This window comes from Peromyscus maniculatus, chromosome 23 (assembly GCF_049852395.1).
Source record: "Peromyscus maniculatus bairdii isolate BWxNUB_F1_BW_parent chromosome 23, HU_Pman_BW_mat_3.1, whole genome shotgun sequence".
NCBI classification, from domain to species: domain Eukaryota; kingdom Metazoa; phylum Chordata; class Mammalia; order Rodentia; family Cricetidae; genus Peromyscus; species Peromyscus maniculatus.
In genome coordinates this window covers 50512135-50536204 of record NC_134874.1, presented here as the reverse complement: position 1 = coordinate 50536204, position 24070 = coordinate 50512135, and the positions used below count along the sequence as shown (strand labels likewise).

At 50.3% G+C, this 24070-nt stretch overlaps 1 protein-coding gene across 6 annotated transcripts in view; it reads left to right on the top strand.

Moving 5' to 3' along the window:
• Arhgef18 (Rho/Rac guanine nucleotide exchange factor 18) overlaps window positions 1-24070 on the top strand; it is a 107850-nt gene that overhangs the window by 79522 nt on the left and 4258 nt on the right. For all 6 annotated transcript variants that reach the window (XM_076560504.1, XM_076560503.1, XM_006970201.4 and 3 more), the window contains 13 exons: window positions 880-992; window positions 1137-1277; window positions 4024-4274; window positions 5807-5932; window positions 9949-10066; window positions 12263-12511; window positions 14685-14761; window positions 17640-17818; window positions 18504-18592; window positions 20552-20737; window positions 22741-22878; window positions 23244-23374; window positions 23961-24017. In XM_076560504.1, coding sequence (XP_076416619.1) covers window positions 880-992; window positions 1137-1277; window positions 4024-4274; window positions 5807-5932; window positions 9949-10066; window positions 12263-12511; window positions 14685-14761; window positions 17640-17818; window positions 18504-18592; window positions 20552-20737; window positions 22741-22878; window positions 23244-23374; window positions 23961-24017 — 1855 coding nt within the window. The remainder of the gene's footprint in view (window positions 1-879; window positions 993-1136; window positions 1278-4023; window positions 4275-5806; window positions 5933-9948; window positions 10067-12262; window positions 12512-14684; window positions 14762-17639; window positions 17819-18503; window positions 18593-20551; window positions 20738-22740; window positions 22879-23243; window positions 23375-23960; window positions 24018-24070) is intronic.

Below are 24070 nucleotides of genomic sequence, written 5' to 3'. Positions count from 1 at the left end.
AGCAGCAGAAGCTCCAGACTCTTCGACAGCCTCCCCGCAGTACACAGGGCTGCCTCTATTGTGGGACCAGTACAGCACATTTACAGTTGAACCAGCAGCTGACACACAGAACCAGCCTAACCCAAGTCCACACTTCAGTTGGAAATCTAGACTTTTCCCCTAATGCGGTCTCTCTGAGGACTCACCTAGAATTCCAAATTATGTCTCTCCGATTCTTTCCCTTCTCTCCTCCTCCCTCGTCAATGAGGGTGGGATCCATAGCCTTGAGCATCCTGAGCAAGCACTCTAACTTTGAACTGCATTCCTAGCCCAGTAGTCTCCTCGTTTTTCATGATGATCTGTGACAAGTTAAAGTGTTCTTCTCCAGTCATCTAATCAGGAGAAACATCTGACATATCCCAAGGAATACATGCCTGTTTAATCCACTTTTGTTGGATTCTTTTGGGGGCGGGGCAGGGTTGTTTGTTTGTGTTGTATGTGTGTATGTCTGTGTCTGTGTAAATATGTGTGTGTGCACATTGCACTGTGCACATGTGGAGGTCCAAAGACAGCATTGTGGAGTCAGTTCTCTCCATGTGGGTCCCAGGGATTGAACTCGGGTAGTCAGGCTTAGAAGCATCTCTACCCACAGAACTACCTCACTGGCCCTAATTTGTTTGTTTGTTTGTTTGTTTGTTTGTTTTCTGGTTTTTTGAGACAGGGTTTCTGTGTGTAGTTTTGGTGCCTGTCCTGCATCTTGCTCTGTAGATCAGGCTGGCCTCGAACCCACAGACACCTGCCTGGCTCTGCCTCCTGAGTGCTGGGATTAAAGGCGTACGCCACCACCGCCCAGCTCTAATTTCTTTTTGTGAAATAAACATTACAATCATTTCCACTTAGACCAATCACTGGAGACATGGATGAAGCCGACTCCGTGTTTTTAAAACTGAAGCAGGCGGCCGATGACTCTCTGTCACTCACATCCTCGAATGCTGAGTCTGTTTTCATAGAAGGTATGGTCAATCGTCTGTGTTCTCCCAGGGATGCCACCTGGTTCCCATCTCTACAGGGAAAGGCCAGAGGCTTCAGCATGCCCGTGAAAGGGACAGGAAGTGGTAAGCACCAGCCTTATCAACAACCTTCTGTCTTTCCCCTAGATCCTTACATTGCCTCCCTGAGGTGTGAGATTGAATCCGATGCCCATGAGTTTGAGGCTGAGTCCTGGAGCCTCTCTGTGGATTTAGCATACGCCAAGAAACAAAAGAAGGAGGTGGTGAAGAGGCAGGACGTCCTGTATGGTAAGGTGCCGGATGCCGGTCCACCAGCCGCCCTCTCTGTAACTCTTCTCTTCCCGTTCTTTTGGCTCCACGTGGAGGCTAGACTACAACTTGGGAGAGTCAGTTCTCTCTGCCATATAGGACACAGAGATCCAATTCAGGTCATCAGGCTTGGCAGCAAACGTCTTTGTCCACAGAGCCATCTTACCAGTCCTGTTTTGTTTTGTCTTTGAGATAGTCTCATAGCCTCAGACTCACTCACCACATCACCTCAGATAACCTTGAACTTCCTCCACCTCTGTGCTTGGGATTACAGACATGCACCACCCCACCTGGTTTCTGCAGGGCTGGGAATGAACCCAGGCCCTGGTGCATGCTAAGCAAGCAAGCACTTGGCCCACTGTGCTACATCCCAGCTCCATTATTTTTTTTTCTTTCTTTTCCTAATTCCACCTAAGAGTCTGAGCTATTTAGCCGGCCTCGGCCTCTCCGGAGACCCTGTAGTCTGCCCCGCCCGCCACTCCCTGGGGACAGCCCTACCTGTTGTACCAGGGAGGGCTTTGTTAACACAGGTCCCTGAGAACTAACCTGGCCAAGTGCCCAGGGCTGACTCATTCTGACCTCGTTGGTGACTGTCTCCTTCTGTTTGGGCTGCTAGGACAGAATGCCATCAGCAGGTTGGTGTTTAAACAGAAGTTTATTGCCCACTGAGTTCTAGAGACTGAGAAGTCCAAGATGGGTGCAGACTCAGAATTTGGTGAAAACCAGCTTCCTGGTCTTAGATGGCACCTCCCTGCCCTGCCTTCAAATCATTTGAGGAGCAGAAACCTCTTTTGTGTGTGTATTAACTTCACATCCAAAGCACCTGCTGGCCACGGGTTGCATCTCTAACCTCCTTTGATTTATTATTGGTTTTTTTTTAACTGATTTTTAATTTGAGGATTTCATACCTGAATACACTGTATTTATATAATTTTCATTCCTTCCTCTTCCTCCAACTCCTCCTGTGCTCCACACACCACCTGCTCTCAAATTCATGACCTCTTCTCATATACAGACATTTATGAATGTGTATATATATATATATCAAGTACTGTGTGTGTGTGTGTGTGTGTGACCTACGGAGTCCAGTTAGCATTGCCCCTGTGTACAGGTATTTAGGGCTGACCCCGTAGCCCTGGTGTGGGGGAGGGGCTGAAATGGCTCTCCCTCCTTCAGGAACCATTGTCTACTTGTAGGCCTTCATCTAGGAGTGGAGCCCTGTGACGCATGCCTCCACCTGTGTTGGTGTGTGGTCTTTCAGATCTTGTGCAGGTAGCCCTGTTGTTGAGATTTCACGGGTGTAGCGTCCCTGTCCAGAAGACCATCCTGCGGCAGTTGGCCTGGTCCCCAGGCTCTCACAGCCCTTCTGCCTCTTCCATAGCGTCCCCTGAGCTGTGTGTGCACAACACGTGAAGTCACCACGCTTAGGCAGCAACCCCGAGCCATCTAGCCGGCCCAGGACCCTGCTCTGTAAAGATCTTCCCATCTGTGATGACTGCTTACCTGACCTAATCACTTCCCAGAAGCTCGCCTTTTTTGTTAGTTTGTTTGGTTTTGTTTTTTAGGCAGAGTCTCTCATGTAGCCCAGGCTAGTCTCAAACTTGCCTTGTAACTGAGCAAAGTTGACATGAAACTTTGGTCCTCCTGCCTTCACTGCCAGAGTTCTGGGGTGATAGGCCTGGTTTATGGAATGCCGGGGGTGGGGTAGGGAACCCAAGTCTTTGTTCATGATAGGCAAGCACCCCTACAGCCATGCTCTTAATAACATGGAGGTTAAACTTTAGCACGTGAATAGACTGCAGACATCGGGTCTGTGTTTGATCACATGCATGCAGAGACATGTAAGTTACACACACACACACACACACACACACACACACACACACACACACACACGCACACACACACACCAAGGCTAGAAGTTACTCATCATGGCCTTCTTGACCTCAAGGATAAAGGCTTCTGGGACATTAGGGTTCCACAGCTCATTCTTAAATACTTTTTTTTCAAGCTCCTTTGGCTTCAGACTCACATAGCACTTCAGGGAGGGGACATTCCTAATTAAGAAAGGCTACAAGGCCAAGTGTGATGGGATACACCTGTTGTCACTAAGGCAGGAATGAAGGCGTTTGAGTTCGGAGCCAGCCTAGGCAACCCAGTAAGTTTAGGAGTCAGTTGTGCCCACCCCCCAGCAGCACTGAAGGGGGGATGACCTTGAACTCCTGACGTGACCACCTCAACCTTCCATATACTGGAACTTCAATAATACAACGCCACATCCAGGTTTTTAAGGTGTTGAGGATGGACCCTAGAGCCTTATGCACACTGGGCAAGCACCCTCAACTACAGAGCTGCATCCATCCACAGCCCCAAGACTATTTCTTCTTTCCTATTGTTTGTTTTGTTGTTGTTTGTGAAGTAACTGAAGATAGAACCTAGGGCCCCTGGCCTCCCTAGGCACTCATATACATGAATATATGTATATACATGTACTGGGTGTGGCTACACAGGAAAAAGGAGTGTGTGTGTGTGTGTGTGTGTGTGTGTGTGTGTGTGTGTGTGTGTGTGCGCGCGCGCGCGCATGCGCGCGCACAGGACAGAGACTTAGGCAGACAGCAGGCAGGGTCAGCCAGCTGCAGCAGGCCTCATCTGCAGCAGGCCTACAGCAGCTGTGAGCAGTACCCTGGGAACCAAGGTGAATCTTCCCACGCCTCTGTCCCTGCAGAGCTGATGCAGACAGAGGCACACCACGTACGCACCCTCAAGATCATGCTGAAAGTCTACTCCAGGGCCCTGCGGGAGGAGCTGCAGTTCAGTGGCCAGGCCGTCAGCCGCCTGTTCCCGTGCGCTGACGACCTATTGGAAATGCACAGCCACTTCCTGGCCCGCCTCAAGGAGCGCCGGCAGGAGTTCCTGGAGGAGGGCAGTGACCGGAATTATGTCATCCAAAAGATTGGGGATGTCCTGGTCCAGCAGGTAGGCACTGTGACCAGGACGGGTCACACCCCTCTCCACCCTGTCTTCCTTCTTTCTGAAAAGATGGTGGCTCTGGTGTCATCACATGCCCACCATCCTAGGAAGCACACGGTGCCAGCTCTTGTCCAGCCTGCTCGTGTCCTAGGAACACTTGAGGCTGGGATGGCAATCAAACATGTCTAAATACTGTTCAGAATTACATTTTGGCTAAGGAATCGACCTCAGTTGATAGAGCACTTGCCTGGCATGCACAAAGCCTTGAGTACCATCCCAGCACTACATAGAACCTGGGCATGGGGTTCCTGCCTATAATCCACTTGGGAGGATCAGGAGTTCATCATCCTCATCTGCATAGCAAAGTGAAGTCCATCCTGGGACTAGAGATCCTATCTTAAAAGTAAAAAACTTCTGATTGTGTTTCCTTGGTTGGTAACTCGTTGGGTTTTGTGGGGGCAGGAGGAGGTTCAGGCAGGAACTCAGGTAGCTCACCTGGCTTGAACTCTGAACTGACCCTCTTCACCTCCCACTACTTCCTGAGTGCGGGATTACCAGTGTTCTGATACACCAGTTTATGCAATGCCAGGGATTGTGGCCAGGGCTTTGGGTATGCTAGACAGATACCTTGCATCTCCAGCCCCCAGCTGCTAGGGGACAGTATGTGCATGGCAGTGCAGGTGCCTGTTGGGGGCAGAGGTTGATGTCAGGGGTCCAACATCTTTACACACCTCCTTTGTTTTTTTTTTGTTTTTTTTGTTTTTGTTTTGTTTTGTTTTAAGATAAACTATTATATGGGTGGTCGTGCATGTGACATGGTGTGCTTGAGAAAGTGAGAGGACAACTTCCAGGAGTTGGTCCTCACCTTCCACCATGTGCCACCATGCCAGGCTGGGTTGGGGGCTCTGAATGAGCCTGGAGCTCATTGTTGTGATTGGTCAGCTGCCCAGTGAGCCCCTGCAATCCTCCTGTCCCTGCCTCCAGGCACTGGGGTTACAGACACATGCCGCCAGACCCAGATTTTTCCGGTGGGTGCTGAGGACCTAAGCTCGGGTCTTTATGCTTAAATGCTGCGACCACTGAGCCATCTCCCAGGGCCCAGTCTCTGATGACTACAAGCATACTTTGGGGCCAAAGCCATCCATTGTAGGGCTGCTTACTTCACCTGATCCCTTCGGATCCAGGGACTAGATGGGCAGAGGGAGTGGGGTCAAGAGTTCGAGGCCAGCCTCACAGCCTAAGAAAACCCTGCACTAAAGAAGAAAGAAATCATTCCTTGATAATTGCAGGAAATGGATACGAAAGGGAAAATGTACTGTTAGGACTCACTTAATCTGTAGCAATAGATTGGGCCACATGACAGTGGGGACAGGCAGAGCTCAAGACAGTTCTCTTACCTCCTTATGCTTGCGCTGAGGCGCCATGGAGGTGTTGAGAGGAAACACTCAGGAAAAATGCAGTTCTTAGCACAACCAGAGAGGCGAGGTGGAAGCGTGCTCCGGCAGCGTCCACGGCACTCACGCTCCTTTCCGTGTCAGTTCTCAGGGGAAAGCGGAGAGCGGATGAAGGAGACGTACGGCGTGTTCTGCAGCGGCCACAACGACGCCGTCAGCCACTACAAGTTACTGCTGCAGCAGAGCAAGAAGTTCCAAAACTTAATCAAGGTGAAAAACAAAACCCTTTGTGTTTGTGTGTGAGAGGATGGGGCTGTGTGGTGTGGGGGGGTGTTGTCTGGACACACACGTGCTGGGATGCCGTGGCAGGCAGAGGGATAACCTTGGGTGTCCATTCTTACCTTCTGCCTTGTTTGAGATATCGACTCCATTGTTTACCACCAGAGTCGCTAACCCTGGAGCCTCCGGGGACCCCCGTCTCTTACCCCACCCCACCTCAACAGTACTGTGATTACAGACAAGCACCGTCACACATGGCTCTGTGTGGGTGCTAGGGATCCAAACGTAGTTCCCCATGCTTGAGTGGCAAGCCATGACCCACTGAGCCATATCCCAGGCCCTGGTTTCGGTTTTTTGAAACAGAATCTTGCTGTGTATCGTAGTCTGGCTTCACATTTGCAGATCCTCCTGCCTCAGCCCTGCGAGTTCTGTGATTATGGGGCTGTACCACTACTCCCCCCCACCCCACACTCTTGTATTCATTCACTTGCTGACAGGGTCTTGTGGAGTCCATACTGACTGTCAACTCTCTGTGTAGCAAAGGATGACCCGGATTCCTGATCCTCCAGCCTCTGCCTCCCAGGGTTAGGTTAGGATGACAGGACTCCGTCACCACGGTCAGTTCACGTGTTGCTAGGGATGGACCCCAGGGTTCCATGCCTGCTCGACAGGCACACCACCAACTGAGCCACGCGCCACCAGTCCTTACTTCTGAGAACAGTGTATAGTTCTGGCTAGCCTCCAGCTAGAACTGCAGGCATGTGCCATGACACCCAGCCCTGTGGGTGCTTTGAGGCATCGTCCCACCCAGGGAACCACCCTTCAGAGCTATGCCAGCTTCTTGGAGCTCGATGAGGTATGCACTCTCTAAACCTTTCTCCTTTTGCTGGTCCCTGTGACTGTCTGCCGGGTTGTCGAGATGGCGCAGTGGGTAAAGGTGCTTATTATCGTTGTTGAGCCTGATGACCTAAGTTTGGTCCCAGTCCCCACATGATGGAGAAAACTGATTCTGAAAGTTGTCCTCTAACCTCCACACGGGCACAGAAACCCAACTAAGTAAATAGGTGTAAAAAATAATGAAACAACAACAAAACACTAGAAATCAAAACAGGTGTGATACACACTTAATCATCTCAGCACTTAGGAGGATCAGGAGTTCAAAGTCATCCTCAGCTGCATAGAGAGTTAGAGACCATCCTGGGCTACATGAGACCCTCTCTCAAAGGAGAGGGGGGGGATAAAGAAAAGAGGAGGAAAGAATAGTGGGGGCAGAGGCAGTAATAGGGGAGATCTAATGAAACCTGTACGCAGGGGCTCTTCAAAAGCTCCTCAGTGACACTCTGGTGCTCTTAAGAAATAGCTTTTTGGGTTAGGCCTGAGAATGTAGCTCAGTTGGTAGAGTGTTTGCTTACCACACACAAAAGCCCTGGGTTCCATCCCAGCACCACATACCAAGTGTGTTGGGTGCATAGCATGCCTGTCATCCAGCACTAGGAAGGCAGAAGCAGGAGGATTAGAGGTTCAAGGTCATCCTAAGCTACATAGAGAGTACAAGACTAGACTGGGCTACATACGACCCTACCTTAAGAAAAAAAAAAGTAGCTGTTCACCTTTGCGGACACATTCCCAACTCATACAAGGGCAGCGGTCCCCAGCACGTACAGCATGCTCCGCAGAGTGCAGGGAGCCGCTCTCAGCCCCACCAGGGTCACGTGGCCACTCGGTTCTTAGTTAAAGATACTTGTGTAAACCACAAGTGACTAAAGAGCCAGATTTGGAACAAAGGCGGATACCCAGTCTAGTTCTGGAGGGTTCTGGGACACTAGCTGTCAGCCAGGATCGAGGATTAGAGTCTGTGTGTGCACAAATGTGAACACATACTAGGAACCCAATTTGTGCTCCTCAAACTAGCCGGTAACTGGTTCTCTCTTCCTTTCTTGTTAGTTTCTTTTCTTGTTCTGTTTTTCTTTTTTGTTTGTTTTGAAGCAGTTTCTAATGTAGTCCAGGTTATCTATCCTTGAACTCACTATGTAGCCCGGGATGACTTTGAAATCCTGCCTCCTCCTCCTCCCACATGCTGAGATTATACTATCATGCTCAACTTCCTTTTTTCAACCTTTATATTTATGTGTATGTATATGTGCCAGAAATCATCAGATCTGGAACTGGAGTTAAATGTGATTGTGAGCCCCCATGTGGGTAGTGGAACCCAAACCTGGGACCTTTTTTAGAACAGTTAGGTGTAGTTGTTTATTTACCCTTCTGCTCTTTGGAGGCCCACCACCCAGCTCCCAAGTAATCACACACACGGATATTTCTTACTTATGAATGCCCGACTTTAGCTTGGCTTGTTTCTAGCCAGCTTTTCTTAAACTATCCTGTCTATCTTTTGCCTCTGGGCTTTTACCCTTCTCTATTCTATACACCTTTCTTTCTTACTTACTCTGTTTCAGGTTGTGTAGCTGGGTGGCTGGCCCCTGATGTCCTCTTCTCCTTTTCTTGCTCCTCAATCTTTCCTCCCAGATTTCTCCCCCTATATATCCTCTCTGCCTGCCAGCCCCACCTGTCCTTTCTCCTGCCTCGCTATTGACTGTTTAGCTCTTTATTAGACCATTGGGTGTTTTAGACAGGCACAGTAACACAGCTTCACAGGGTTAAACAAATGAAATATAGAAGAATGCATCACATCTTTGCATCATTAAACAAATGTTCCACAGCGTAAACAAATGTAACTCATCCTAAGATAATATTCCACAACGGTGCCCTTAACCACTGAGCCATGTCTCAAGCCCCTTGTCTTCTTACTTTGAGACAGTGTCTTACCTGCATCTCCCAAGCTGGTCTAGAACTTCCTCTGTAGCCCAGGCTGACCCAAAACTGTGATCTTCCCGCTCTGGGCTTCCAGATGTTGGGATCATGGGTATATACCACCCTCACCTTAATATTTTCACTCTTATTTTTATTTTACATTATAGACCAGGCTAGCCTCAAACTCAAGATCCTCCTGCCTCAGTGCTCCCCACCATGTTAGGATTATAGGCAAGCCCCACCATACCTGGCTTAAGTCCTTTTTAACAGAGCTTACTGAGTGCCCACACATTTGTGGGCCTTCCCATATTTAGAAGGTAATCCCTGTCTTGGCCTCATAGAAGAAAGAAAAGGTCACAGAAAGGTGACAGGGCAGGAGCCCCTGGCCTGAGACATTTCACTGATGCGGCAAGAAGCTGAACCTCGCTGTCCAGTTCTGTAACCTCCACTTCTTGGGCGGCTGGAGAGATGGCTCAGCGGTCTCGGTCCTTGTTGCTCAGTCCGGAGTCTGGAGTTTGGACCCGGGGCTCTGTAAACAAGCCTTGCATCCAGCACGTGCCTGTTACCTCAGCTCTATTTGGGGGTTGCAGGAAGATAAGAGAATCATTGAGGGTTTCTGGCTTCCAGCCTTGACAAGAAAACAGAAACTCCAAGTTCAAGGAGAGACCCTGCCTCAAAGGCTCAGGGCGTGGTAGCACAGGTAAGGCCAGCCTGATCTGCACAGTGAGACAAGATCTCAAAAAAAAAGGGGGCTCAGTGAAGAGTGACGCAGGGACACCTGGTGCCCTCCCCTGGTGTTTGAACATATACAGACCCCCAAAAGGAACAGTTACCAACCCGTGTGTGTGTGTGTGTGTGTGTGTGTGTGTGTGTGTGTGTGTCTGTCTGTCTGTGTGTGTGTGTCTGTCTGTCTGTCTCCAGATACAGCTTAGTGATAGAGTATTTGTTCAGCATGCCTGAGGCCCTGGGTTCAACCACAGACACACTGGGGTGGGGATGGTGAAGGAAGGAGAGCCAGGTGTGGTGGCACATGTCTTTAATCTCAGCACTTGGGAGGCAGAGGCTGGCAGATCTATCTCTGAGTTCGAGGACAGCCAGGGTCACATGGAGAGACCCCCGTTTCAAAAACACTCAAAAATAAAAGAAGGAAGACGAGAGAAAGAGAAATTAAAACAAGCTATTTCTTTTCCATCTCACAGAAAATCGGCAACTTTTCCATTGTGCGGCGGCTGGGAGTTCAGGAGTGCATCCTTCTGGTCACCCAGCGCATAACCAAGTACCCAGTACTGGTGGAGCGCATCATCCAGAACACAGAAGGTGGGACTTCTCTGCTTGCTGCACTCATGGGTCAGGGTGGGTGGCTGGCTCAATCCACCTGCTCTGGAGTTTGTCAATGGACTGGCCAAGTTCCCTCTTGTAATCCACTATACCGGGTGCCAGGCAGTTAGCACATGAGGACAGGAGCTGGGTGAACCTTTGTCTTTAGCAAAGGCTGGGCCATGGCGGGTCCCAGGTCAGTATCTGTAAACTAGACATGGTGCAGAGGAAAACAAGATGATTCCTGGGTTATTAAGAAATGATTTCTGGGGGCTGGAAAGATGGCTCAGTGGTTAAGATCATTGCCTGTTCTTCCAGGGGTTCTGAGTTCAATTCCCAGCAACTACATGGTGGCTCACAACCATTCGTAATGAGATCTGGTGCCCTCTTCTGGCCATACAGAGAGAGCACATTAAAAAAATAAGAAATGATTTCTGGACTAGAGAGATGGCCCAGCCATTTGAGAGCACCCACATGGTGTCTCACAACCATACATAACATGAGTTTCGGGGGAATCTTATGCCTTCGCCTGTCCTCCACAGGCACTATACATATGTACAACAAAATACCTACACATGTAAAATAAAATTTAAAAATAAAAAAAGAAATGACCTTTGAGTTATATGGCCAGGGCAAGATCTGAGCTGGGTGCAGTGGGCATAGGTATTCTCCGAGCACTTGGAGGCCTAGCATTGTATAACACTTTTCCTGGGGAGACATTAACAGATGTCTACCTATCCCAGATAGGGATTGGGAATTGACAACAGACCAATGTAACCTACGATCAAAGTACAGCTTGATGAACCAACCGTTTTATTGAGGTTACAACGAGCATGGATAAACAGTTACTTACAGGAGTGGGGCAGCTTGAAGGCAGCTGCATCACCAAAAGCTGCCACAGCATGGGTTAGGACTCAAACAAGCTGGAGCCCTTGATCTCTCTGCAGACAGCTAAACAAATTGGAGCCTGTCCTTGCCTCAGCAGTCCTTATTGCTTTCATAATCTTAGACTGGTGAGTTTTAGGGACTTCCTGAGACTTGTGAGTTGTGTACTTCCTGAGTCTTAACAACTTCTCTCCAGGATAGAGGAAATTGCTACACAACAGGAAGATCTACATGTTCTGCACTAGCCTGGGCTACATTATGAGACCCTGATTCAAAAGTCAAAGCAGAAAGAAGAAAAGGATGACACATTGATAGCCATAGAGAGCACAGTAGAAAGGTCATGTAGCATGCCAGGTGCTCATGGGGGCTGGCACAGTGACCACCCCTTCACATCTTTGGTAGGTTTGGGCCATGAGAAAATAGCAAGTTTCTCTACTGTGTCCTTCGGGTGGTAGGGGCCTTCTGTTGATTGAGACAGGAAGTGGAAGGGGGACATTTAGTGAAGAGCTAAAGGACTTCGGAGGAGTCTGTCTATAATAATGGTAGGGGTGGTTTGGGGGAATCTGTCTATAATAATGGAAGGGGTGGTTTGGGGGAATGTCTATAACAATGGTAGGGTAGCTGTGTTGTGCTGGGTAGTTGGTGTCATTTGAACCACCACATCCTAACTTCTGCATGTGAGCAAAAGCTAAACTCTAAGCCAAGCATGGTGGCAAGAGGTGGAAGCAGGAGGATCTTCTGCAACTTTGAGGCCAGTAGATTCCGATCCACACTGAATTGTAGGCTAGCCAGGGCTACAGAACAAGACCGTGTTTCAACAACAACAAAAAAGCAAGGCCAGATGTAGTGGCACACTCCTTTTATCCCAGCACTTGAGGCAGAGGTGGGCAGATCTCTGTGAGGTCCAGGACAGCCTGGGCATGTGAGAGACCCTGCCTCAAAAACAAAACAAAACTACCCAAGTGTGGTATTGCAGCCCTGTAATCCTAGCACCTGGGAGATAGGAGGCAGGAGCATTAGGAGTTCAAGGTCATTCTCTAGGAAGTTTGGGACCAACCTGGGCTACATGAGATCCTGTCTCAAAAAGTACTGCAGAAACAAACTGAGTTCATTAAACTCTGGGATATTATTAATTCTGGAGAACCATTTTCATCTCAGAAATTACAGTTGGCAGAGAGTTCTGAAAAGGCCTCTCAGCAGTGGCCCTAGGGAATACACCTCACAGGTCCCATCCAGATGCAGCACATCCACTTCTGCTGTGTTTGTGAGCATGGGCTTAGACACAGGGCTGCCTCTGCTTCTGTGTGGCAGCCGGCACTGAGGACTACAAAGACCTGAGCCAGGCCCTGAACCTCATCAAAGACATCATCTCACAAGTGGACGCCAAAGTCAGTGAGTACGAGAAGGGCCAGCGCCTCCGGGAGATCGCGGGCAAGGTGGACTTGAAGTCATCCAGCAAACTCAAGAATGGGCTCACCTTCCGCAAGGAGGACATGCTGCAGCGCCGGCTCCAGCTGGAAGGCACCTTGTGCTGGAAGTCCACGACAGGGCGCTTGAAAGGTAATGTCTGCCCCGTGGGAGGCGGGTTTCCTGTTGGCTCCACATTTACAGCCTTGGAGTTCTGGTTGCTGTGTTTGAGTGGTAGGCACCATCTTGGTGTGGTAGGCTCTGTCTTGGATTGATACTCCATTTTGAATTGACACTAGCCGAGTGATGGGAACAAGACCAAACTTGTAACACTGGAATGTTTTCGTGTTGAAAGGAACCAGTGGACCACGGAGAACTGGCTGGAGTAGCGTTTAATGTAGACGAGCATCAGAAATGGCTCTCCCGGGGATGGGGACGTAGGTCCGTTGTTAAGTGCTTGCCTAATGTGCACTACGTCATGGTTTCATCCACAGCACCAGGTCAACCTGAGTGCAGTGACAGTCAGCTCTAGGGAAGCAGAAGCAAAGGGCTTGGGGATTCGGGGTCATCCTCAGCTACAGAGCACGTTGGAGGCCAGAGTAGGATGCATGAAACCCTGCTTCAAAAGAAGAAAAGGAAGGGGCTCCCTCGAGCGTTAGTCTCTGTGCCCCCATGACACTCGTGTGCAAAAGTCTCACCGTGAGAGATGTTGACACAGTCGTGCAGGGGTGAGGCACCAGGCGGGACTGGGACACAAGGGGCTGAGGCCAGCCCTGCCCGCATCCTTGCAGCAGGAGACAAGATATGACCTGCACAGAAACAAGTCCATTTCAACAAAGAAACCACCCAGAGGCTGGAAGGACGGCTCAGTGGGTGAGGTGCTTGCCTGAGTTCTCCCCAGCCAGGCATGGTGATCCATGCCTGTAAGCCGAGCTTAGAAACCCTGTCTGAAAAAATCAGGAAGAGGGCTGGCAAGACGGCTCACCGGGCGCTGATGTTCGTTGCCAAGCCTAAAACCTGAGTTAGGTGCCTGCGACCCACACGTGGTGGAAGAGTAGAACCAGCTTGCACAACTGGTCCTCCAATGTCCACACACACACCAGGGCATGCACACACCTTTCCTTTCCAGCCCATTTCCCCTGCATGCCATACACACACACATCACAAAAAAAAATTTTTTTTTTCTGGGAGTGATCATGGAAGACACCCCATACCAAGCCCTAGTGCATGCACAGGCCCACCCACACAAATGTGAGCACACACATGGACATAGATATACATGCACAGGTGTACCCACACAAATGTGAGCACACACGTGGACATACATACACATGCACAGGCCCACCCACACAAATCTGTGCACACATGTGGACATACATACACATGCACAGGTGTACCCACACAATTGTGAGCACACATGCATGAACATATATACACATCACACATGTACCCATATACACAAAATAAACAGTAGCAATAATAAATGAGGGGCTGGAAAGATGGCACAGCCTTTAAGCTTACCTGCTGCTCTTATAAAGGACTTTAAATCGTTTCCCAGAACCCATGCTGGGCAGCTTACAACTGCCTGTGACTCCAGCTTCAGGGAAGGATCCGGCACCTCTAGGCACTGCAAGCACTTGCACACACATGCACAAAACCACACACGCGCATGCGTGCGCGCACACACATACGCGCGCGCACACACACACACACACACACACACACACACACGCACATATTTAAAAATAAATCCTTAAGCCAGGCAGTGGTGGTACACACCTTTAAGGCAGAGGCAAGCGGATCTCTGCGGTCAAGGCCAGTCTGGTCTACAGAGTGAGTTCCAGGACAGCCAGGGCTGCAGAGAGAAACCAAGAAGAAAAAAAGAATACTGAAAGAACTGAAGGGCACATGGTAGCTCTAGCTTGAGCTCTGACGTTCTGAGTGGGAATGCCTCAGCATTCATTGACCGAATCTCAAAACTCAGGGATTTTGTGGAAAGGGGTGAGTTAGAATGGGAACTTCTAGGTACAAGAGGCTGAAGCAGGAGCTGGAGAGGTGGCTTGGGGGTTAAGAGCACTGGCTGCTCTTCTGGAGGACCCAGTTCAATTCCCAGCACCCACATGGCAGCTCACAACTGTCTGTAACTCCAGTTCCAGGGGACTTGACACCCTCACACAGACACACACGCAGGCAAAGCACCAATGCACATAAAAATAGATAAATCTTTTTTTTAAAAAAAGAGGCTGAGGCATCGTGGTGCTTAAGCCCTCATGAACCTTTCTGTGCATGTGACCTGAGACACTCCCCCATGTGCTGGTCTCTGCAGATGTCCTCGCTGTCCTGTTGACTGACGTGCTTTTGCTGCTGCAAGAAAAGGATCAGAAGTACGTCTTTGCTTCTGTGGTACGTGTCTAACGTCTTCACGGGTCCTGCTTGCTGGGACCGTGTGGTGGGGGGCCCATGGAGGGGGATGTCCAAGACAAGACATGGAGAGGAAACACAGATAGGAAAACATGCTGAGAGTCACCCCGTCTCCTGTCCTTCCAGACAGAATAGAATGAAGAGAGAATGAGAACCTGTCTTGCTCCCTGGTGTGGCCCTGGTCCTCATTGAAAGGTCTCAGGTGGGAGGGCCTCAAGGGGGACACTGAGGTCAGTTATCCTTGGGTGAGAAGTTTATTAAAAGATTAGTAACGCCATAGCAGATGGCGGCATGGAAGTGCTCTAAACAGTTAGACTCAAGGCAGAAAGGGGACCATTCTTTGTAGGTATAAGAGGAGAGAAGCTGGTTCACATTAGGTGTCTCTGATCTCTGGGTGGCAGAGAGAAAAGACAGAATTTCGGGGGAGGAATACGCTACTCTGAACAGGTGAGAGCAGTGAGGAGAGGCACGTCTCATTGAGAACGTACTTGGGGAAATGAGAATGGCATCTGTCAATCTCCTGGAGTGGCACCCAGGGAGTCTTTACTGACTCGGAGACAGTGCCTGTCTCTTCCCGGAACAGCTGGGATGCCAGAATCTGCTCTAGGATGGAGATGGAGAGGGCTGCAGGCGGGCCTAACTTGAGCAGTGTCTGCTCCGGGGATAAGCACTTCCTTCCCGGCGTGCCCAAGGAGCCGTTACAGATTCACACCCACATTCTCTATACTGGAGTGCAGAGAGCTGGCCCATAGCCATGAGGCTTGGGGAAGAGGGAAGCTCCTCGGTCATTATCCAAAAATCCTCCGTCTTCCTAGCTGCCCAACATCCCTGGGTACTCACGGGCCCCGGGGTCTGGCAAATGGCGAAAGGCCTCTTCTCTGGGGGTCTGTGGAGAAGGGGGTGGGGGCAGGGAGCAGAAGGAAGGGATCTAAACTGAGTGTACACGGCACACTAATAAACCCCCAGTTGGGATTTGCACCATTTACACAGACAAAAGCCAAAGGACACAAGACCCATAGGTTCCACATCATGACTGACAGCTGCCCAGTCCCTGAGGAAGCCTGGCCAGTGACCATGCTCTCCACGGGGTGGGCATCAGAAAAATGAGAGAGATGGGCAAGGGGAGTGAGGAAAGGCGGCCCAGAGGGAAGGAATGTGGTGTGAGACCCCAAAACACCTGTGTTCTCAGCGCCAAGTGTTAGCTCAGGACTGATGTGAAAATGAAAGAGGATCCTGAGCCCTCCCAATGCAGATTGTCCTGTAATCCGAGTGAAGGACAGCAGTCTCTGTGGGGGTGGAGATGCGGCCACAGCGGGGGCAGAGAGGGAGCCCTGGAGCTGGAAGAGTCTGTGGATCTAACAGCACCTCAGGAATTCCCCGTCCCTTGTCACCCTGTCCCATCTTCCCGTAGACTGGGTCCGACTGTTCTGTCACGACAGCTGTCCCCCTTTGGCCCAGCACCCCTCTGTCTCACAAGACATAGATGTCACTGGGATGGCTTTGTGCCCCACCCCACTATCAGGAGACTAGGGGCGTTGATAGACTTGAGCTTTCAGGAAACACGCAGACACCGTCATCTTCCTAGTCCCTCTTGTCCTCCTGCCCCTTTTATGAATTCTCCAGATGGATCCCTGTGTACCCCAGATCCTGTGTCACAGGCGAGACATAAAGTGACCTGCCTTGGTCTCCAGAAATGCAGGGGTGAGGCAACCACAGTCACCCAATGTTAACACGCTCAGGAGTTCTTACGCAGAAAAGCGCACACTCAAAAAGAAAAATCATCCAAGCTGGGCTTAATCGCACACACTTGTCATCTCAGGGTTTGTAAATTCAGGCCCTCATATCACCCAGGTTGGCCCGGAACTCACTGTTTAGCTGAGGCCAGCCTTGAACTTCTGAACTTCCTACCTCCAAGTCTCAAGTGTTAGGTGATAGGCCTGGGACTCTCCACCTCACCCAGTCTTAGAGTCCTATAAGGATACCAATTCTATTAGGTTGGACCACTAGAAAGACAAATCTTGTTAAAATGATTATATCTGTAAAGGCCCTGTCTCTACACACCATCACTTTTTGAGGTACTTGGGCTTAGAACCTCAGTATATGAATTATAAGAGGGTCTGGACAATTGAACTCACAACACTACTTGAGATGGGCCTTTTCGGGCCAGCAGGTGGCTCCATGGGTAAAGATGCTTGATGACCCGAGTTCAATACCCAGAACCCACATGGTAGAAAGAGAGAACCAACTCCCACAAGTTGTCCTCCGATCTCCACAGGTGCACCATGCATGCATGTGCACACACAGGCATGTGTGCTCTCTCTCTCTCTCTCTCTCTCTCACACACACACACACAATGTTAAAATATTAATAACAAAGAAGAGATATGCCCTTTGCTGGGCATGGTGGTGTACACCTGAAATCCCAAAATCCCAATACTTGGGAAGCTGAGGCAGGATCGCTGTAAACTGAGGCCAGCAGGGTTTCACTGTGAGTCAAGGCCCCCAAAAGCATTAAAAAGAATACTAAGATATCAGTTAAGTAGTCTCCAATTAGTAAACCGTTTCTGCTTTGTGCTGGCATGGCAATTCACTCCCCAGAACCCACATGACACAGTAGGGTGTGGTGGCACACACTTGTATCCCGCGCTGGGGAGGCAGATCCCTAAGGCTCACTGGCCACCTGCCTCGCCTGCTTGGCGAACTTCAGGCCAATGAGAAACCACGCACCTGAGGAATAACAGCCGAGATCACCATCTGCCTTCTACGTGAATGCATATATACACTGGGAGTGGGGGCAGGGTCCACGGTGGCTTGGATATAGCAGGACAACAGTTAAGTTTCCGTCACCTTCCCCCATGCAGGACTCAAAACCACCTGTCATCTCTCTGCAAAAGCTCATTGTGAGAGAAGTGGCCAACGAGGAGAAGGCCATGTTTCTGATCAGTGCCTCCAAGCCAGGGCCAGAGATGTATGAGATCTATACCAGTTCCAAAGAAGACAGGAACACCTGGATGGCCCACATCCGCCGAGCCGTGGAGAGGTGAGCCCAGGTTGTGATAAGTGCATGCCTGTAACCCCAGCACTTGATGTAGTAGAGGCAGGGGGATCAGAAATTCAAGGTCATCCTTGGCCAGAGTACATTCAGGTCTAGCCTGGGATGCATGATACCTTGTTGGTTGTTTTTTGTTTGTTTGTTTGTTTAAAAAACAAACAGCAGTGATGGCACACACCTTTAATACCAGCACTCAGGAGACAGAAGCAGGTGGATCTCTGAGTTCTAGGCTAGCCTGGTCTACAGAGGGAGTTCCAGGACAGCCAGGCTATATGGAGAAACCTTGTCATGAAAAACAAACAACAACAAAACTGAGTAATTCAGGAGGGGATGCAGGTCGGTGGAAGAGCCTTTTACAGCTGACACAGGCCCGGACTCAGTAATCCTTTCATAATTACGTTTCTTTATCGGAGAGAATGTGAGCCGTGGCGTCGTGTGAAGGTCAGAGGACAACTTGGGGTCAGTTCTCCTATTATGAGTCCTGGGGACTGAACTCAGGCACCGAAGCCACAAGAGGGTGTCGGATGTCCTCTGTCACTCGGCCTAGTCTGCTGAGACAGGGTCTCTTGTAGATCTGGGGCTCCATTATCCCCCCAGCCATCTCACCAGCCTGCGCTGACGTCAGGACAGCTAGCCCACGAGACACTGATGGTACTGTCCCCTTTCTCCGCAGCTGTCCTGATGAGGAGGAGGACCCTTTCAGTGAGACTGAGGAGAAGAAGATGACTGAAGCCCGCACCATGAAACTCCGGGACTTTCAAGGTAGGAGGGGTCAGCATTGTGGGCAGGTCCCTCTTGTAACCCGTGGACCCACATCAAGTTTATGCCACTTCATCGGGGTTGAATGCACAATATCACCCCTTTCAAGAGTTCAATTCAGGGCCAGGGAATAAATAATAGATAAATGAATGAATGAATGAATGAATGAATGAATGAATGAATGGTTAAAAATAAAACATCACAATAAAAATAAGTAAATGGAGCTGGGCATGGTGGCACACTCAGGAGGCAAAGGCAGTGGGATTTCTGAGTTCAAGGCCAGCCTGGTCAACAAAGTGAGTTCTAAGATAGCCAGGGCTACACGAGAAACCCAGTCTCAAAACAACAGGGTTTTTTGTTTTTAGTTTTACGTGTGTGGGCAGTGGGCATTTTGCATGTATGTCTGTGCACTGCATGCATGCAAATGCATGCAGAGGCCAGAAGAGGGAGGTACAGGCAGTTGTGAGCCACCCTGTGGATGCTAGGAATCAAATCTGGGTCCTCTGCAAGAACCACAAATGTTCTTAACCACTGAGCCATCTCACTAGCCCCAAGACTTACAAACTTTGAGGCTGAGGCGAGAGGATTGATGGGAATTCAAAGCCAGCCTGCATCATACAGCTATTACCAGGTGAACTAAGAGTATACAGCAAGACGACGTCTCAAAAACAAGAAATGAATTAGCTCATGACAACCCTATTTTCTGGGCTGACAGGATGGCTCAGCAGGTAGCGATAGCTGGCTACCAAGCCCAACAACCCCATTTCAGTCCCTGGAGCTAACATTAGAAAGAGGACCAAGTGCAAGCTGTCGCCTGACCTCCCATGCAGTCCACGGCACACTTGCCATGTGACACACCAATAAGGAAATAAGTGTTTAAAACAACCTCAGTTTTCTCACAGAAAATTTAAGAATTAAATTTTTTTTTTTTTTAGTTTTTAAGCTAGATGTAGCTTACACCTATAATCCGTGTACTTGGGAGGCCAAGGCAGGAGGATCTGCAGCCTGGGGAAGAGTAAAATCCTGTCTCAAAAAATAAACAAACAAACCAGGGGCTGGAAAGATGATCCAGCAGTTACGAACACTTGCTGCACCGCCGTGTGGGCCAGAGTTCAGACCCAGCCCCCACATAACCAGCCAGATGTCCTGTGCACACCTGTAACCCAAGGTCTGAGAAGTGCAGAGACAGAAGGATTCCAGGATTTACTGGCTTACAGCCCAGCTGAGAAACAGAGCCCCAGTTTTAAGGAGAGATTCTGCTTCAAATGAATAGACAGAGTGATAAAGAAGGACACCTGACGTCATCTTCCGGCCTCCATGCATGCACACAGATGTCCACCCAAATACATTCATGTACACTCATACACGTGGGTTTTGGTTGTTTTTTTTTTTTTTTTTTTTTGAGACAGGGTCTTTCTCTAGTCCTGGCTGTCCTGGAACTCACTATGTAGATCAGATAATCTCCTGGCTCTGCCTCCCAAGTGCTGGGATTAAAGGCATGCACCACCATGTCCAGCAAATAAATCTTTAAAAAAAAAAACCTAGGCTGGCAGGATGGTTATTGGGTCGACACTTGGCTGCCAAGCACAATGACCCAAGCTCAATCCCAGATTCCACAGAATGAAGAGAATCAACTCATGTAAGTTGTCCTCTGACCTCCACACATGTGTGTCCACACATATACACAAATAAATAGATGTAATGAAATTTTTTAATTAAAAAGATACATTGTCCTTCAAGGCGCTCTGTCTCCTGCCTGTCTGCACTTAGCGGCCGTTTTGGTGTTCACGCGGGGATGAGAGGAGGGGTCAGAGGTCAGGACCACACTGTGAAGCTCGTGGTGTTGAAGGGAGGATAGGGGTGCGCCTTTGAGGCTACAGGCCAGCCCAGGGGCCCCACCCTCACAGCCTGGCTCCAAGGGCAGGTCTCTGGGGCTGACTGCCACCTCTGGGTCCTCTGTAGAGCGGCTGAGCCTGAAAGACCAGCTGATTGCCCAGAGCCTCCTGGAGAAGCAGCAGATCTACCTGGAGATGGCTGAGCTGAGCGGGCTGGACGAGTCACCCCAGTGCCGAGGCCTCTTCCGAGGAGGCGGGGACCCCACTGAGACCCTACGGGGGGAGCAGATTCTCAGATCAGCCATGAGCGAGAGTAAGTCAGCCACCCCCTGTGATATGTTATGATATTGTAAGGGTGGGCTGCACAGGCCCAGGACTCCACGTGGCAGACCTTACCCAGGACCATGGTCATTTTGCTTTTCTGTGATCCGGCATGTGCGAGAGCGCTACAATTCAGCTACGCCTAACTCCTTTAAGCACTTTCTTTGGCAGTCAACAAACACTCCCTGGGTGACCTGGTCAACCCCAGAGGTCTCAAGTTGACTCAGGGTTAGGGCTGTGGCTCTGTTGGTAGGGTCCTTGTGCAGCGTATGTGAAGCCCTGGCATCCCAGCACTTGGGAGACTGAGGCAGGGGGACCGAAAGTTCAAGGTTATCTTTAGCTCCATAATGAGTTTGAAAGACTTGTCTTTAGGGGGGAAACATAAAGCTTGGGCCTAAGAAATGGCCAGCAGGTAAGGGTGCTAACCTCCATGTAGACAGCCTGAGTTCCATCCTAGAGATCCACGTGATAGAAGGACAACTCATACAAGTTGGCATGTGTGCTGTGTCATATGTGTGCACTCACACACATAATAAATAAGTAAACATATAATTAAATTTTCATAATAAAGTTCCCTGATACAGATCCTCCTTTTCTGGGATGGCCCGCAGTAATATCCTCAGGAAAATGCATATACTCTTCGAGCCACTTTGAGGGACTTCTGGAGTCCAGAAATGCACCTCAAACTTGGGCCAGAACCCCACCTCTAGCTCTAGCAGGGTGCCAGGCATTACAGCCATGGTGTAAACCACTGGGTACATATAACCCACTGTCTCCACACACATTCTGTCCTGACCATGCAGAGACCCTCTGCCAGTCTCAAGATTAGACCCAGTAAGGAGAACACAGGATAAAAGTGATACAGGAGCTCCTAACAGCACCATTGCAACCACCGGGGCCCCATGCTGTCCGGCAGGGTGGGCAGCCAGTGTTTAGTGGCTCTCTTCCATCAGCAAGTCAGACCACTCAACCCCTTGCCTACACAGCTTGGCAAAGACCCAATGGGTGTTTTGCTCCCTCCAGCCACATCTGCACTGCCCAGCCACCTCTGCCTTCTGAAGCCGGCCATTGTCCTCAGCCTCCAATGACACTCACAACATGGGCTGGGAATGCTCTCCCTGCCTCTTGACCTGGCTAGAGACTTTGGATGGTAGAGGGTCATTGAAGGGTTTGTAGACTACCCTTATCCCGGTGGGCAGCCCTCCTGTCCAGCTCTCATTTAACGTTGTGTCTGCTACTGGATCTAGGTAGGGTCTGGTACATCACATCCCTAGGCCTGGCTTGGGGCCAAGATTGCAGCAGGCACCCTGACAAGCTGGAGAGAAAAGTCATGTTTTTTGTTTTTTTGTTTTTGAGGAGACATGAACACACACATCTTCACCCCAGATAGGGAACTGATGATAGAGCAAAGTAACAATAACACCAGTCCAACTTGGTGAGCCAGTGAGTTTGCTGGGGTCACTTACAGGCAGGGGTGAGGGATTACTTACAACTTAAAGGCAGCTGCTGCACTGAAAGCCACCCCAGCACAGATGACAGTTCATGAAAACTGGGACCCGGGAGCTCTCTTCACGACTTGCAGGCGAAGTTGGCTGAACAGGTTGGAGAGTCTCTTTTCCCTAGCAGTCCGTTCTGTTTATATAACTTCTGGTAAGTTTCAGGGACTTCCTGAGATTTGTGCATTGTTGACTTCCTGAGTCTTAACATACCTCCCTTCAGAACTTCCTGAATCTTACGGAGCCTGCCTCCAAGATGGGTTATTTTCAAACCCAATGGCTGCCCCCGAGGATGATGGCTCAGGATGGGGCTCCATTGTTAGAGTGCTTGCCTAGAACTGGGTTCTGTCCCCAGGACTGCCAAAGCCAAGGTAACAGTGTATACCTGTCATCCCAGCACTCACTGCCACGCTTGTCCTGACTCAGGTCTGGGTTCCCTGCTGCCCCTGGCATCACCCCCACTGCCTGTTAACTCATGTCCCCCACCTCTTCCTCACAGTTGAGGGCATCCAGAGCCTGATCTGCCGGCGGCTGGGCAGCACCAGTGGCCAAGTGGAGGAGGGAGGCGTGTCTGCAGGCCTACCTCGGAGGGCTGAGACCTTCGGGGGCTATGACAATGTGGGCAGCCCCAGCAAGAGTAAGTACGTCACCACCTACCTCCAAGGCTGTGCCCCACGTCACCACCTACCTCCAAGGCTGTGCCCGGGAAGCTCCTGAGTGGCAGTGTCCTGACAGTGTGATTTCTTGAGTTTTTGGTTGTGAGCTTCGGCCTTTAACAGCCGAGCTATTTCTCAAGCATTAGGGGTGTAACTCCTGAAAACGGTCCTCAGCGCTCTGGGTGTTGTGGGCTCTGTACTACAAAGCCAGGGCTGTGCAGCCGGCCTCCAGGAGCATGCTACCCTGTATTCATTACATGGTAGGGTCTGGGCGAAGAGGAGGGGAGAGGATCCCAGACCCTGTGGGGTTTATAGCATCCTCTTGTGATCAATTTGGGGTCTCTAGGTGGCAGCTTTAAAAAGAAAATGTGCAACAATGACCTCAGGCCCCAAGACTGGCAGGGGCCTGCTAGCAGCCCAGATTCCACATCCTGTGACAGCAACACCCCCAGTGGCTGTGAGGAATTGCCACAAGCGGTAAGTGACTTCTGGTAACTGACAGTCCAAGTCAACATAACCGCACTAACATGACAGCCTTCAAAATGAATCTTGCAGACCCCTGGGAATGGCAGGCAGTGACTTGGGAGGGAGGCGGAGGAGAGGATGGGCACAACAGAGGGGCCTTGAACCCCACATTGGTACCACAGGCTATCCAGGGTGTCGTGACAGCTGCCCACACTCTTGCTTTCACTGGCTCTTCCCTTCCCCTTGACTCCGCATACCCAGTACCTGCCCATTGTTGCCGAGGTCCCCAGAGGCGAAGGCCACCTGCCCCTAGCTGTATCTGTGGCTTGAACTGGACCCTGTGTCTGGCGTGGCCACGTAAGCTTCACGTCCAAGCCCACCCTACTCCAGAGCTGGACATCGGCCACCCACCCACCTCCCAGACGTCTCCAGACGCTCGGATTGGCGTACATTAGATGGCCATAGGACTTGTACCTGCACAGTCACCGCCCAGCCCCGGGTCCTTTCTTTTTCCCATGCCAAGAACATGTCTCCTCTCATAGTGAGCTGTGGTGGTTTAGGTCAGTCCTATTTGATACTATCATCCTCTTCTTCACAGGTGGAGATGCCTAGCACAGAGAGTAGCTCATGTCTGCCCACTGTCCTGGAGTCAGAGGTAACCGCCCTGGTACATCTCCCTCAGGGACGGAGTGCCCACATGCCCCGTGT